The sequence below is a fragment of the Rhodamnia argentea genome, chromosome 1 (genome assembly GCF_020921035.1).
Source record: "Rhodamnia argentea isolate NSW1041297 chromosome 1, ASM2092103v1, whole genome shotgun sequence".
NCBI classification, from domain to species: domain Eukaryota; kingdom Viridiplantae; phylum Streptophyta; class Magnoliopsida; order Myrtales; family Myrtaceae; genus Rhodamnia; species Rhodamnia argentea.
In genome coordinates this window covers 19,642,561-19,656,009 of record NC_063150.1, presented here as the reverse complement: position 1 = coordinate 19,656,009, position 13,449 = coordinate 19,642,561, and the positions used below count along the sequence as shown (strand labels likewise).

Genomic DNA, 13,449 nt, shown 5'->3' with positions numbered 1-13,449 from the left:
CTCGTTGCCTTTGTTGGATTTGTAGGCGAATCGTCTAAAATTAGAGTATTCTTATATAAACTTAATGATCGAAATTCTAATTTTATACTAAAGTATATTTACTTACGGTATTTCTCTAAAATTCAATTGGGAATAACTCTTAGTAGTATACAATTATGTAGTTCAAGTCTTCTTTTTTTTGGAGAACTCTTTGGTTAAAGTTGCAAGCTCTTTGTGATTATAATGTGTAATTAGAATGCACTAATTAACAAATATTATTAACAAGGTTCAAACCCATTACAAAAAATCCTCATGAGAATCAGCTTGAACACATCATACGTAGAGGAAAGGCCATGGAGTCTGTATAAAAAAGAACGAAAAATATCAGAAGATTATGGAATAAATTATTATGTTAATTAACATGGACACTTTTTTTATTTTCATGATAATTTGTGTTAATAGTCATTTACGGCCTCTTTGGTAACGTCTCTGATTTTCTGTTTTTCTATTCTTTTATTATCCGAAACATAAAAAGAACATAAATCCGTTTGGTAACGTCTGAAAACAAAAAAAAAAAGAAACAATATCACGTGAAAAAAAAAAAATTCAGTGTAACTTAATGTTGGTCTTTACAATCAATAGGCCATAGATCCGTTGCCATCATGAGCCCATCACTCCGCTACTAGTCGTCCCCGATCACCAATCGTTTCTGCAGCTCGCGGATTTCCATCGCCTCCACTGACATTTTTATATTTAAATAAAAAAAAGGGGATAGAAATGTTCATAGTCGTACCAAACGTATTTATGTCTTTTTTTTTTAATTTCGAGAATAGAAATTTGTGTAGTTATCATCATACTCATTCTTCTATTTATAAAGTGTTTCGAAAACAGAATCAGAAAAGAACAAAATTGTTAACAAACAGGTAAAAGTTAGATGGATATCACGGCAATTTTACCTTTGGAAATTCAAGGATCAAAGGGCAAGAGGAGAGAACGATGGCGCTCTTTCGAAATCTCGATCAATGCAGAGTCTAAATTTCCCCCCTTATCAATTCCAGTTAGCCTCCTGAAGCCTCATGATCAACCCACTCAGATTGATGCTACTTCGAATTTCGCCGATGGCATAATCAAATGCCCAGAGGAGGCGTGGAGAGAGAGAGAGAGAGAGAGAGAGAGAGGCACTTGATTTTTGTGGGTGCCGGCGATTGACCGAAGTGGGGGGCGAGTCGGAATTCAATTTGGGCCCCAGACGTTCCATTCCGATCCGCACTTATTTCTAATCATGACTTTTCTCTTGTAAAAATTGTTACTTGGATCAATTTTTCAATAGTGGGGTGAAAAAGTTTGTTCATTGGGTGAAGTCTGAAGAAGTCTCTGCGTTCACACAATCTTTTGACGCTTCTGAATTTAGAGCGTTGGGATTTCGTTCTTTAATGCACACCCTCTTGACTTCTCTGCAATTTGAGCGTAGCAGAGAAGTCATTCACACAAAAAATAAAGATTTTTTTTTTTTTCGAAATAACTCTTACAATTTGAAGAGAGAGAAGGGAAGTGAAGAGCTCGAAGAAAGAGAGACAGAGGGGGAGAGAGCTTTGGATTCTTGGCTTAACGGAGGGATAATCAACTCACTTTTTGAGTTTTGTTTTTCTCCCTGATGAATTGTGGATATGAGCCGGGGATTTGATTTCTTGTGGGCTCAGTCAATGCTTTCTTGCTATCAAAAGGTGACTTTTTCGGTTAGAGCCTGTCTTGATCTTTACATAATTCCTCCTTCCCTGTATGATACTGTGCTGGGTTTTGTCGATTCTCGAATCTTTAGCTCTCAACTTTCGACAGAACTTTACTGAATTGTGGTTAAGGCTTATCATAGTTCGTGTGGGCTGTGGCTGGAGTTTCTGGGTTTTGGTTCATTATCCGTTTTGTCATGCTCTTTTGGTGATTGAAGTTGAATAATTGGACAACTTCAGGGGAATCAGTGAAGTGCTGGTTTAGATTAACGGTAGTGGGTACCTTTTATGAAGCTTTCTTTGGATTTTCGCAGCTTGTATGTTTGTTTGATGATCACGGAAGATATGTGTCCACAGATTCTCAAATTGTTGTAGGTCAGGCAGGTTTTCCACCTTCTTAGTAGATATTGAGTTTTATTTTGGTTGGGTTCTTGTATTAAGCGCTGACAGATCATCCATGTCGGTCATCCTACCTTTGTGAGTGGGACGTGTGATGAGCATCGGGATATGATGTACATTGAAGCTTGCTTCTTCCTTTACTTACGATTGATATGAATGAAACTTATGATGTTCAGATGTTGATGTTCTCTATTTTTGTCACGTTGCTTCTTCTAGCGTTGCTTCAAGTGCGATGAAACATAATGACGTCTAGGAATTGGATGAAAAAACGGAGATTCGGCATTCGAGGGAGGTTAAAGAAGATGATGAAATGCATCTTTTCCGGAGAGCAGGTACGGGTAGATGAAATGATAGACTCTTCAGAGTCGTTGGCCACTCGAGATTACTCAGCCAGTGGGTATTCATCTCGAACTGGTGAGGCAGAGCCAAAGGTGGATAAGAGCAATATTGAAGAAGCTGAATCATCTCTCCGGGAAAGCGGTTATCTAAACTATGAGGTCAGTTTCATTTCTTAAATTATTTCTTTTTCTAGGTTTTTGTGATAAACAACTTTTTTAAATTAACTCCTAAAATCTACAACGAAACCTCTAAGCAATTCCATTTTCTGTGCTAAATTGCAGAATTTTGGGCTTTCTTTCTCATCAGTTAGTTGAGTAGCTTCTTTGTTTTGGTATTTCATCCAGATAGTGATGTTGGCGCCCTTAAACATCTCTGATATGTACAGACAAGTCGCTTATTGTTGCGAGAGTACCAGGGTGATAGGCCCCGTTTACTGTCTTGAACTGAGTTGCCTTTTTTAATGCGGAGGACCCTTGGATAATGCTATAAGGCATTGTGGGAATTTGGATTGCACGGATGACTGCTGAAAATTCTATGATTGTATCTAAGAATGGTTGACTGAGAAAAGCCGATTATCTTGTAGATGTCCAGAACAAGTTTGGTTCCATCAGAGAACTATGTATTATGCTTTCCGTTGGAGTGGATCAGAATCTGATGTTGTCTTGGCAGGGCCTTGTCATACTGTTACTGCTTCTAACACATATTTGCGCAATGCATATACAAGGAGATTTGGGGGTTTGATGTTATCCATGACCATGATAGCAGGACTTAAAGCCTGCTTCATCTAGATTCTTTTAACTTGCTAAAAGAATTTGCTTGTGTAATTATATCATTGGATCTCTCACACAGGAGCGAATCATTAGCTAAAGTTCTGTTTTGATCCACAATTATTTTTCCACTTGACAAATTTTCCACAAACAAATGAAACACCAGGATTTCTTCCACAAGTCAGACAATGGATTTATTTTAGGCTTGTGGTCTTAATATTGCCTGATCCCGTGGTCATTCATGATCTGTTAGAAGTTAACTGTTCTTGTAAATTCTAGGAAGCAAGAGCATTATTGGGAAGGCTTGAGTATCAGAAAGGTAATATAGAAGGTGCACTTCACGTGTTTGAAGGAATCGACATAGCTGCTGTTACTCCCAAAATGAGAGTCTCCATTTCTAGAAGAGGCGATTATAACAGACGTCACTCGCAAAGTGATGCCGCGCCAATCATGTCCATGCATGCTGTTACCTTACTCTTTGAAGCTATTTTTCTTAAAGCAAAATCCTTGGAGCATCTTGGAAGGTTTGATGGTAATTTCTTTCTTAAACAACATTTTTCGCTTTTCTTAAAACCGACATCCGCATCTATATCATTGATGTTTTCCATAAAATCACACTATGGAGCTTGGATAAATTCATTAGATCTTTTTCGTGACCCAAAAGAAAATCAACTTTTCATTTTTAGTTCTGCATATTATCATGAGACAGCACTGAGCCTTTTTCTTTTTGTATTCTATAGACAATTTTACAAGGGATTGACTTATTTTGCAGAAGCTGCTCAATCATGCAAAATTATTCTAGACACTGTTGAATCTGCACTTCCAGATGGCTTGCCTGCAAGCTTCAAGACCGATTTTAAAATTCAAGAAATTCTCAATAAGGTTGTTGAACTAGTTCCAGAATTATTGAAACTTGCTGGAGATTTCCAAGAGGCTATATTGTTGTATCGCCGTGCCCTGCTGTATCACTGGAACCTTGAGGTAGAAACCGCTGCAAAGATACAGAAGGAATTTGCAATTTTTCTTCTCTACAGCGGTGTGGAGGCAAGTCCTCCAAATCTGCGTTCACAGATCGATAGTTCTTTTGGGCCAAGAAACAATATAGAAGAGGCGGTTCTTCTGTTGCTAATCTTACTTAGAAAATGTGCACTTGGAATGATCAAATGGGATTCATCTATCATGGATCACCTTACTTTTGCCCTATCCGTCTCTAGTGGATTGAAGGCCCTGGCTCATCAGGTTGAAGAGTTGATTCCGGGAATTCTCGAAAGAAATGAGAGGTACTGCGTCCTGTCTCTTTGTTACCATGGGGAAGGGGAGGACATGGTAGCATTGAATTTACTGAGGAATGTGTTTAGAAACAGAGAGCATCCAGATTGTATACTGGAAATGATGCTTGCTTCAAAAATTTGTGGAAAAAATGAAGTCTGTATTGAAGAGGGCATAGGTTACGCTTGCAAAGCACTTAGGGAATCACATGGGAGGTGCAGCCAGAAGGCCAGTATCTCAAATTGTTTGCTTGGGACTTTGTTATCTGCTAAGTCAAGATTAGTATCTTCTGATAGCGAAAGAACTTTGGAGCAATCAAAAGCTCTTTCTGCTCTTGAAGCTTCTGAGAGAATGATGAAAGAAAGAGACCCCTTTGTTGTGCATCAGCTATGTCTTGAAAATGCTGAGCAGAGGAAGTTGGACATAGCGCTTTACTATGCAAAGCAACTGCTGAAACTGGAGGCAGGGGCTAGCGTAAACGGATATATTCTCTTGGCTCGAATTTTGTCATCTCAAAAACGGTTTGTTGATGCCGAGACTGTTATTAATGCTGCTCTGGATCAGACTGGAAAGTGGGATCAAGGAGAATTACTGAGAACTAAAGCGAAACTTCAGGTTGCGCAAGACCAGCTAAATAATGCCATCGAGACATATAGTCAGCTTCTGGCTGTTCTTCAAGTGCAGACTAAATCTGCAGGAGTTGGAAATAAGTACAGCAAGGTACTGTTTTGATCTGCCTACACATGATATATTTGCCTAGACCTTTCTAAGGATGAGATTGATAACCTGGTGATTTAGATCTTCTGAAATGTGCCGAGATGGGAATAACTCTTCTTGCTCTGTTTAGTACTTGCAATATCTCTTTCAGCACAGAGTTAATCTCTTCCCTATAACTGATTAAAATAGTATAAAGAGACAACAGCATGTCTAAATTTTTTTACTTTTCATGTTTTGCAACTGACAGGATAGAGGGCAGCGTTACAAGAGTTTGGAATTGGATACTTGGAATGATCTAGCTAACGTGTACACCAGTTTGTCACAGTGGCGTGATGCTGAGGTCTGTCTTTCAAAGTCGGAAGCTATCAGCCCCTTTTCTGCTTCTAGATGGCACTCTACTGGTATGCTAAGTTCTCCTCTCTCTCTCTCTCTCTCTCAGTGCATCTCTGCTTTATGCATTAATTTGCAATTTTTCTTTTCTTTTCAAATGTTTATTCTTCTTTTGCTTTCTGGAAAAATCTTTATATCACCAAACTAACTGAGCTTATAAACTCAGCTTTTTGGCACATATAGCTAATTGTTCTAAAAATGATGATTCCAAGAATGCAAGTGGAAACATCTTTCACTAAATGTGTCCTTGGGTCATAAGTTAGAGAATAATTTTCACTTGACAAAAAGTTCGTAGTAATTATTTTTCTTCTTTTCTGATTTACTTAACAATTGTTCCGTCATCAATTATACTCTGACTCGAAAATGTATTGATATTTGTACTTCTGTAATTTTTAATAACCATTGCATTCTGCAATAGTTGTTTGCATGGACTTCACGTTTAAATTTTCAGTGTCTAGGCATCATCAGGGCATCTCCTAAAAGTGGCTTGTTTTTGCCAAGTCTAGACGAATGCTCTTCTCAGTCTTCATTGATGTTGTGTTCTGGCTCCTCTCAGTCTTCATTGATCTGCTTCTGGTAGGTTTACTATACCAAGCAAAAGGTCTCCACCAAGACGCCCTGAAGTCGTTTAGGGAAGCACTAAATGTCGAGCCCAATCACGTGCCAAGCTTGATTTCCACTGCTTGCATCCTTCGACAGCTTGGAAGTGGATCTTTGCCGGTTATCCGGAGCCTCCTCACCGATGCACTTCGGCTTGACAGAACAAACCCATCGGCTTGGTTCAATCTTGGGCTGGTCTATAAATCCGACCCAGGAGTGTCGGCACTTGAGGTGGCCGAGTGCTTCGAGGCTGCTGCTCTTCTGGAGGAGACTACTCCGGTCGAGCCATTTAGATAAACCTCTGTGTAGAGTGAGTGTAAATGGTTAAGAATCAGTTGTAAATTACTCATTCCTTATACACTAACTCCCATCATTGAGATAAGTGTAAAGCTGATGGTGGAAGTCAATATAGAGTAAAAGCTTTGGGAATATGGCAGAATAGGAAATTGAAGCTGAAATTGACGGTGGTTCACGGCTTTTTGTTGGTTGATATTGTGATTTTGGGATTCAGCATTTTGAAAGTTTAAATGTTAAGATTGCAGATGAGATGCTTATCAGTAGTAATGTTTACTAAGGATCTTGTCAACAAGCGCACGCATTAGACTTGTTGAGCATACTTAATGTGGAAGAATCCTTGATTATACATAGTATGAGGAAAATAGTGTTTGGAAAATTGCAAATTTACCTCTCAGATTCTGCAGTAATTCAGTAATGTACTTTTCATAGTAAGACAGACTTCATATTAAGTCTTTGGTAGACATTCGACAAAGCTATCATGTGCGTACGACTTGTAATGGAGCTAAAATTTAACTACTTTCTCCAAATGTCCAGCATCAAAACTGAGCATAACGAGCACTGCAGTGTGCTGAAACTACCATTTGAATGTAGTAATCATGTAAAAGCAGGTGCCTTCAAATGAAGAGAATATTTTGAGGTAAAAACATGTCAAGATTCAAGAAGCCCACCAGGAGAAATAAAAATGCAAAGCTTGAAATGAAAATTTTGCTCATATGAAAAAATTCAACCAGACAGAGCTAAACAAATAAACCGAAACGAGTTGAAAGAGGTCGTGCACTGGCTTGTTTTCAATGACAATTACAAGGCCAAATGGTCATTCTTTCCTTAAATCTATCCCTGCCTTCTTGGCAACGGCATCGAGTCCGTTTTTCTCGATGGTTTTCAACGCCTTCGTTGACAGCCGCAGCTTAACATAGCGCTTGCCGGCTTCCCACCAGATCCTCTTGTACTGCAGGTTTACAAACTGCAACTTCTTCGTCTTGTGGTTTGAGAAGGAGACCTTGTTTGCCCTGTTTGCCTTTTTCCCCGTCAAAGGACATACTCTGCCTGAAAGTGAATCAAAACTAATTCCATGAGGGCCCTTGCCAGCTTACGAGATAAATGGCAAAAACAGCAGCTGATTAATTTCATGCTGACGCTTGGCTGCCATGCAAGCATAGCAGTGAAACTTCCAGCAGACGGGCAAACAACTCCATGTTGGACATAGGCCAAGCAACCAATTAGATATGATAAAAATTACATACACATACACACACAGAGACGTGCACATTGTTTAAGATAATTGAGGAAGACAACCACCTTTACAGCCCCAAGACATAAGTTATAAATGAACGTCCATTGAAAACGTATAGAAGTATTCTACATTATAACCGGAGGAAACCAACTTCTACAAATAATAAGAAACACTTATTCATCTTACTACTGCATCTCAAGTGCGAAGCACCAAAGAGGAGGGCGCCCGCATCAAAGTACAGGAAACTTTAGGAAAAGACAGACTAAAAGTGACTTGTTCATCCTTACAATCATGCCGAGCCACAACCACTCCTCGGTCACTTTTTTTTTCTCCAGAATTGTGCCAAGGTCTTAGAAGTTAAACAATGGAATTCCTCAAGAATGTGAGTTCACGCAATGTTAAAAATTAAACTGCTTTTAGTTTCAAAGGTTCGTGTAAGTACACACTTATCTGAAAGGCATGAAAAGAGACCATCCAAATCTGAAAGCTTGCTAAAGGGGATTAAATGCTTCTAACAAGACAGAAGAAAGTCGGATCATGAACAATGAACCTACAAAGCGAATTGCGAGTGCTTAACACTGTTTGTTTTGTCCATGATGGAGCACATGAATGAGAAAACCTCTCATTTTTAAGGCATTTTTGCATAAGCCGATCGCGTACCAAACCTACCAATACATTGTAATTACACAGAAACATAATAAGATAAGAATGTCGCCAGCAATAGTTTCGTCCTAAGTTCCAAGACGTTTGAACCTAAAACAAGAACGAAACCAAGAAAAGCAAAGCCTTTTACAGTGATCAACAGGCGATGTTAGTATGAATAGACACCGGATTACTATTAGCCCACCAAATCGAACCAAAGAAGACTGCAATGAGAAGTAAGAGAACATTTACAGAGATCCAAATGCTGCATATTAGAACTGCACTCTGCAGAACCCCCTTGCGCGTCTCAAGATCCGAACTTGCCAGAGGCAAACGGAATTGAAGCATCTTTGAGCATGGCGAACAAGTAGTTCTACTTTAAAAGCTTATTCTTGTCTTTAATCACTACGAATGGCAACGTAAGTGGCACGAAGCAATCGAACATGACCAGAGCCAGAGAGCACTAGCTGAAACAGCTTCCAAAACTCGAAAAGACATAGCAAAGAGAATTCAAATCCCCAAATTACCCCAAGCATCGAACACGAAGCAAGCGAATAACGAACGAAACACGTATTGGCCACCATGATCGAACGAAAAAAAAGCGAAGACAAGAACAAAAACCCAGAAAACTAGATGAAAAAAGACAAAAGAAGGGCCATACGAGCAACGGGTTGTACGGCCGGCGGCGGAGCGGCTACAGGTCCGGCGAAGGGACGAGAATCATCGTAGGAGACTCTGAGCCCACTCAGCTGAGAAGCGACGAAGGCAATCTCGTACGAAGCTTTGGCCCTCGGAGGCACGAGGGTGGTTTGATTGAACTGGGTCTTGCGAAAATGGAGAGAGCAAGCGTTTCCTAACGACACTCCCGAAGCCATGGTCGCCATTACCACCGATGGACGTCAAGCGTCTCCAAGAAGGCGGAGGAAGAGGGAGAGATGGGGATAACGTTAAAAAAACGTTATCTTTTTCGAAGCTTTTTCTCTGCTTCGGTCGTGCTGTTTTGTGGAGCAGGAGAAGGGAGCGGAGAAGAGTTTTTGACTGTTTGTCTCGAGATTGGGCCAAAAATTGGAAAACCGGAAGAGTTTTGGGTTGAATATTAAATAAGATGATGGGGGCTCACTTGCAAATATTCGTGAATCTAACTCGCTCTATGTCTAAAGTGACTCAAAAGGCGAAAAAAACGTCAATCCCCATGAAAGAAAGATGAAACAAAACTTATCAAATTTGACTTACATGGAGTCTCAAGCTTACTTATTATTATTTTTTAATATAGAAAAGTGCTTCCATCATCGGTCAATTTTGGCTTTTTATCATCGTGTTAATAGCTGTTGTGACATTGTTGACATGGCAAACCGTCTCTTGCTCCACTTCTTTCCCATCTCGAAATGGAGAAGAAAGATATGGATACTACTATCGCCCTGACCGATCATAATCATAACTTAGAGTATTATCGTATACGAAAGTTCACGGAGAAGAAAAAACAGCACGAATCATTTAGAATTCGACAATTCAATAGTGATCACAATCCAAAATCACGGCATTGAAGTGCATATGGTAATAATACACAAGGCACCAAGACCAAATAGAAACATCATACAAAGTTGGCCAAGGGCACAAGGGAAAGCATTGCTCTATACTTTGAGCGCCTTTGAGAAACCAGCAGATTAGAAGGACGAGGTGCATCTTCCAGTACTTCTTCCACTTCCAGCTCAGAGATAGACGAAACGCCTTCAGAAGTGAACTGGCTCACATGACGAGAACATACAATTAGTACAGCAGACGTAAAACGGTAATGTGGAAGAACATGAAACTTTGTATCACCGAGAACTCAATTGTATCTAGAAAGGTTGAGGACAAAATAGGCAGTACCCATAGAGAGAAAAAGACACAGATCGACCCTTTCACTTCATTGGAGCAAGTTGACTGATAACACATATGTAGGAAATCCATGAAGAAAAACAGTTCCATACCACATTTTTTAGCTTCAGAACTTACTGTTGGCCTCTTAAGAAGGGGCCTTGCATGGTCAGGGATTGCACAAAGGGACTTGGTTTTCACTATTTCCCTAAAAAAATGTACCATTTCCATTGTCAGAACGTACTAAATTTAATCTGTAGGATACTAGAAACATAATGCATTTAATACGGTAAATGAGTACCATAGCTGCTGGATCTGGGACAGCTTGAACTACAGTTAGAACTTGGCCTTCTAACTTGATTCCATTTAAACTAGCACATGCTTTCAGAGTCACTGTTTAGTCTACACAATGAAAGTGCAAGTCAAATTACTCAACATCAACTGATAAAGGGATCGCCTGTAAAATTCAACCAGAAAAAGAGAACATAAAAACAAATCACAGAAAAATATTCAACAGGCACGAGTTTTACACCCGATGACCTCCCCTAAAGCAGACAACATGCCTCCATTGCAAGGCACTGCAGGATTTCTCTGAGAGAGAAAATACGGTTTCTTTTGACCGACAAAACAATGGGTTGCCGAGATCTTCGTTTTTTCAACAAGTGCAGGCATCATTTCTGCATATACGTTAGATCCAGTTTCTTGCTTTGTGCTCCCTTGGCGGGGTGGGAATAAGCATAGACATTGTTAATGTGCTCTTATTCTGCCTCCCATAGATGGATATTGAAGGATGCTATTATGATATGGAAATGGAGTCCAGCAGAGAAATCACCCCATCCAATTGTCTGCCTAACTGGATTGACATGCATTTTGTTTATAGAGCCATCCTAGCAAATTTAAGGAGCACCGTACTCTCATCTCACATGCACCGAACCCCGCCTTAATTAGTTTGGCCACGAACACCAGTTTAATAATATCTAATTTCACTCCAAAATTTTCAAGAAACTCATTGTCTTAAGTAGTGTTTGGCTCAAAGAAAGATGTCTTGAATATAATATAACTCGTCTTTAGCAAAAAATCACATTCTTCGATACGTATTATCGACATTAAAGAGAACAACAGCGCAAGTTCCGATCAGAGCCAGCAATGTTAAGCAACAGGCTGCACGTTTACAAAGTCAAGATGACAAAGTGCATCCAAATTGAAAGTTCAGGCACCATTTTCCTTTTCGCAGGTTTTAGGGACTAAAAAACTGCACCTATTCAACAAATATTTTGTTCCATTCAGAAGTTCCACCCAGCCAAAATCACTCAAGGTATGGAACAATAACTTCGATCCCCGTTTTAGTGTTCTTAAAAGTACAAATACTACAAAGGTCAAGGACAATGGTACTATGCAACGAAGAACAGCAGATGGAACAGCCATAAATCTTAGGGAAAGAAATATGCAACTTACCTCCAGGAAAGCATACCGATCTGTTGTATCATCGTTAGCCTGGAAGTGAAAAGCTTTCAATGGTCCAAATAAACTAGCAATTTCCCCGATCTGAAACACAGTCAAAATTTGACAACTTGCCCATTCATGGCCAAAAACATTTACGCATCACTGTCAGGTCCGTACATGCTACCTATGTATAAAAAGGAGAGTGTGATACCATTTCTGATGACAGGACCTCGGAAATTCCTCCAATAAAGATCTGCAGCCACAATGATGCAAAAATACGTTGTTCGACAAAAGATCCCTTAGAGAAAGTTAACAGCAACCTGTCATTATTGGGCAAACTCCAAGCTATCAGAAACCCTGACAGGAAAGAAAAGGCAAAAGTAGAAAGGAAGACAATCTCTAAAGCAAAGAACAGCAGTGAATGATGATTTTCAGTCTAGCCTTTATATGAAAGCCTGCCTTGAATGCTTCATATGCTTACTGTATTACTTATAGGATTCCCCTCTTCTGCAAATATAGCTGGACCAATGGACACTGCAAAGAAAAGAACCAAGGGTAGCCATCCTTAATTTCCATTGCAGCATGATTTCAGCCTTTGGGTTTATCGGGTTCAACTTCTATCTTGAAGAGGGAATGATGGGTATTTTCTCTCAGTCTAACACTCACTCAATGACTCGCAGTATCGTTAGTTGTAGTTTATTAATACCTCACCTACAAAATTCTTCCTTTCCAACGAATGACCGAATTGTTGAACGAAAGACAGCCCGTTCAAACATCTTAAAAAGACTTGAAAACAAAGCAGAGACACATAATAGAAGAAACTAAACAAATATATCTGAAGAAATCAAGATTATTAGACTAGTTTATGAGATCAACTCTTCAATCTGGTAAGAGGTTTAATCCTCCCCTTCAACTCTTCCATCACCTCTTCACCTCTTCCATCACAATCTTCAGATACGTCCATTAAGGAAATGAATTATGCAGATTTTACAACCAAAGATTTCCAGTATTCATGACCGAGCTTTCCTCATAGATAAGTAGAATTAGTTTATCAATGCCAAAACCAAATGCTAAAAAGCGGTAGCGGCTTAACAATGTCACCAGAGATCAACGCTCCTAGGTCCAACTCATGTACCACCACAACATCCCTCCAAGGAAAATTAACTCCGATAACACTTCAGGAGTACCAATAGTCATCATATTCATAACAAGCCAAAATTGGAATGCAATTCGACATAACAAGAAATTACCAACATCTCTTGACAGCAGACACGGCCATGGCAAGAAGCACCAGCTGTAATGTATACATCCAACATAAGAACAAATGCAAATGTATTACAGAAATGCCAGTGTTTATATTATGCTTGCGCTGGCCCGTTACCCATGTAAGACCTCAGAGCTCAAAGCCTCAAACTAACCAATAGCAATCCTTGGGATTGAGGATTCAACAAAGAATGCTAGTTTAACCAGGAACTCACAAAAAATCTCACTATCTGATATACAAGGAATTCCCTTATGAGGTGAATCATCGACAACATCGCTCGTCGAGTACGCTGCAACACCTGACGTTGCTGTTTTGCCAGGGTCACCAGTCTGCATGAAAATAGGAACTGTCTGAAAACCTACAACATGGATAGTAACAAAGATCTACCTCAGAAACCACAGATAAATTCGAACTGCGAGTCAAGCAAATACATCTATATACAGCATAAAATTTGCAAACGCTTAAAAGTTCCAAACTGAAGAAAGAGCCGCTGCCCTCAGAAATAAACACTGGAGATACATGGAT

At 39.6% G+C, this 13,449-nt stretch overlaps 2 protein-coding genes and 1 long non-coding RNA gene across 10 annotated transcripts; 1 reads left to right on the top strand and 2 right to left on the bottom strand.

Moving 5' to 3' along the window:
* The first annotated feature begins 940 nt into the window (after positions 1–940).
* Positions 941–6,744, top strand: LOC115753954 (protein NPGR2). Of its 8 annotated transcripts, none has more exons than XM_048273131.1 (7): positions 943–1,703; positions 1,850–1,978; positions 2,082–2,602; positions 3,491–3,743; positions 3,984–5,200; positions 5,445–5,598; positions 6,168–6,744. In XM_048273131.1, the coding sequence occupies exons 3-7, from the start codon at positions 2,348–2,350 to the stop codon at positions 6,482–6,484; spliced, it is 2,196 nt and encodes a 731-aa protein (XP_048129088.1). In that variant the 5' UTR covers positions 943–1,703; positions 1,850–1,978; positions 2,082–2,347; the 3' UTR covers positions 6,485–6,744. The 8 variants fall into 8 exon arrangements, with proteins under 8 accessions (XP_048129095.1, XP_048129088.1, XP_048129086.1 ...); XM_048273129.1 differs by having other exon boundaries at positions 1,799–1,978; XM_048273130.1 differs by having other exon boundaries at positions 943–1,715; positions 1,816–1,978.
* A 334-nt stretch (positions 6,745–7,078) lies between these two features.
* On the bottom strand, positions 7,079–9,384 carry LOC115753956 (50S ribosomal protein L28, chloroplastic). Its single transcript, XM_030692829.2, has 2 exons — positions 9,022–9,384; positions 7,079–7,531 (listed from the first exon to the last, which is right to left on the bottom strand). Exons 1-2 carry the CDS (start codon positions 9,242–9,244, stop codon positions 7,299–7,301), a joined length of 456 nt encoding a protein of 151 aa, XP_030548689.1. The 5' UTR covers positions 9,245–9,384; the 3' UTR covers positions 7,079–7,298.
* Positions 9,385–10,065: 681 nt separating this feature from the next.
* On the bottom strand, positions 10,066–10,574 carry LOC115753958. The gene is made up of 3 exons (XR_004016929.1): positions 10,519–10,574; positions 10,331–10,425; positions 10,066–10,101 (listed from the first exon to the last, which is right to left on the bottom strand). It is a non-coding gene; the product is annotated as an uncharacterized LOC115753958 (long non-coding RNA).
* Positions 10,575–13,449: the final 2,875 nt, after the last annotated feature.

Coding starts and splice junctions, on each gene's coding strand:
- LOC115753954 (XM_030692822.2), top strand. CDS start 2,348: ATGACGTCTAGGAATTGGATGAAAAAACGGAGATTCGGCATTCGAGGG. Junction 2,603..3,490: donor GCGGTTATCTAAACTATGAG/GTCAGTTTCATT, acceptor TGTAAATTCTAG/GAAGCAAGAGCATTATTGGG. Junction 5,599..6,167: donor TTCTAGATGGCACTCTACTG/GTATGCTAAGTT, acceptor TGCTTCTGGTAG/GTTTACTATACCAAGCAAAA.
- LOC115753956 (XM_030692829.2), bottom strand. CDS start 9,244: ATGGCGACCATGGCTTCGGGAGTGTCGTTAGGAAACGCTTGCTCTCTC. Junction 7,532..9,021: donor GGCCGTACAACCCGTTGCTC/GTATGGCCCTTC, acceptor ATTCACTTTCAG/GCAGAGTATGTCCTTTGACG.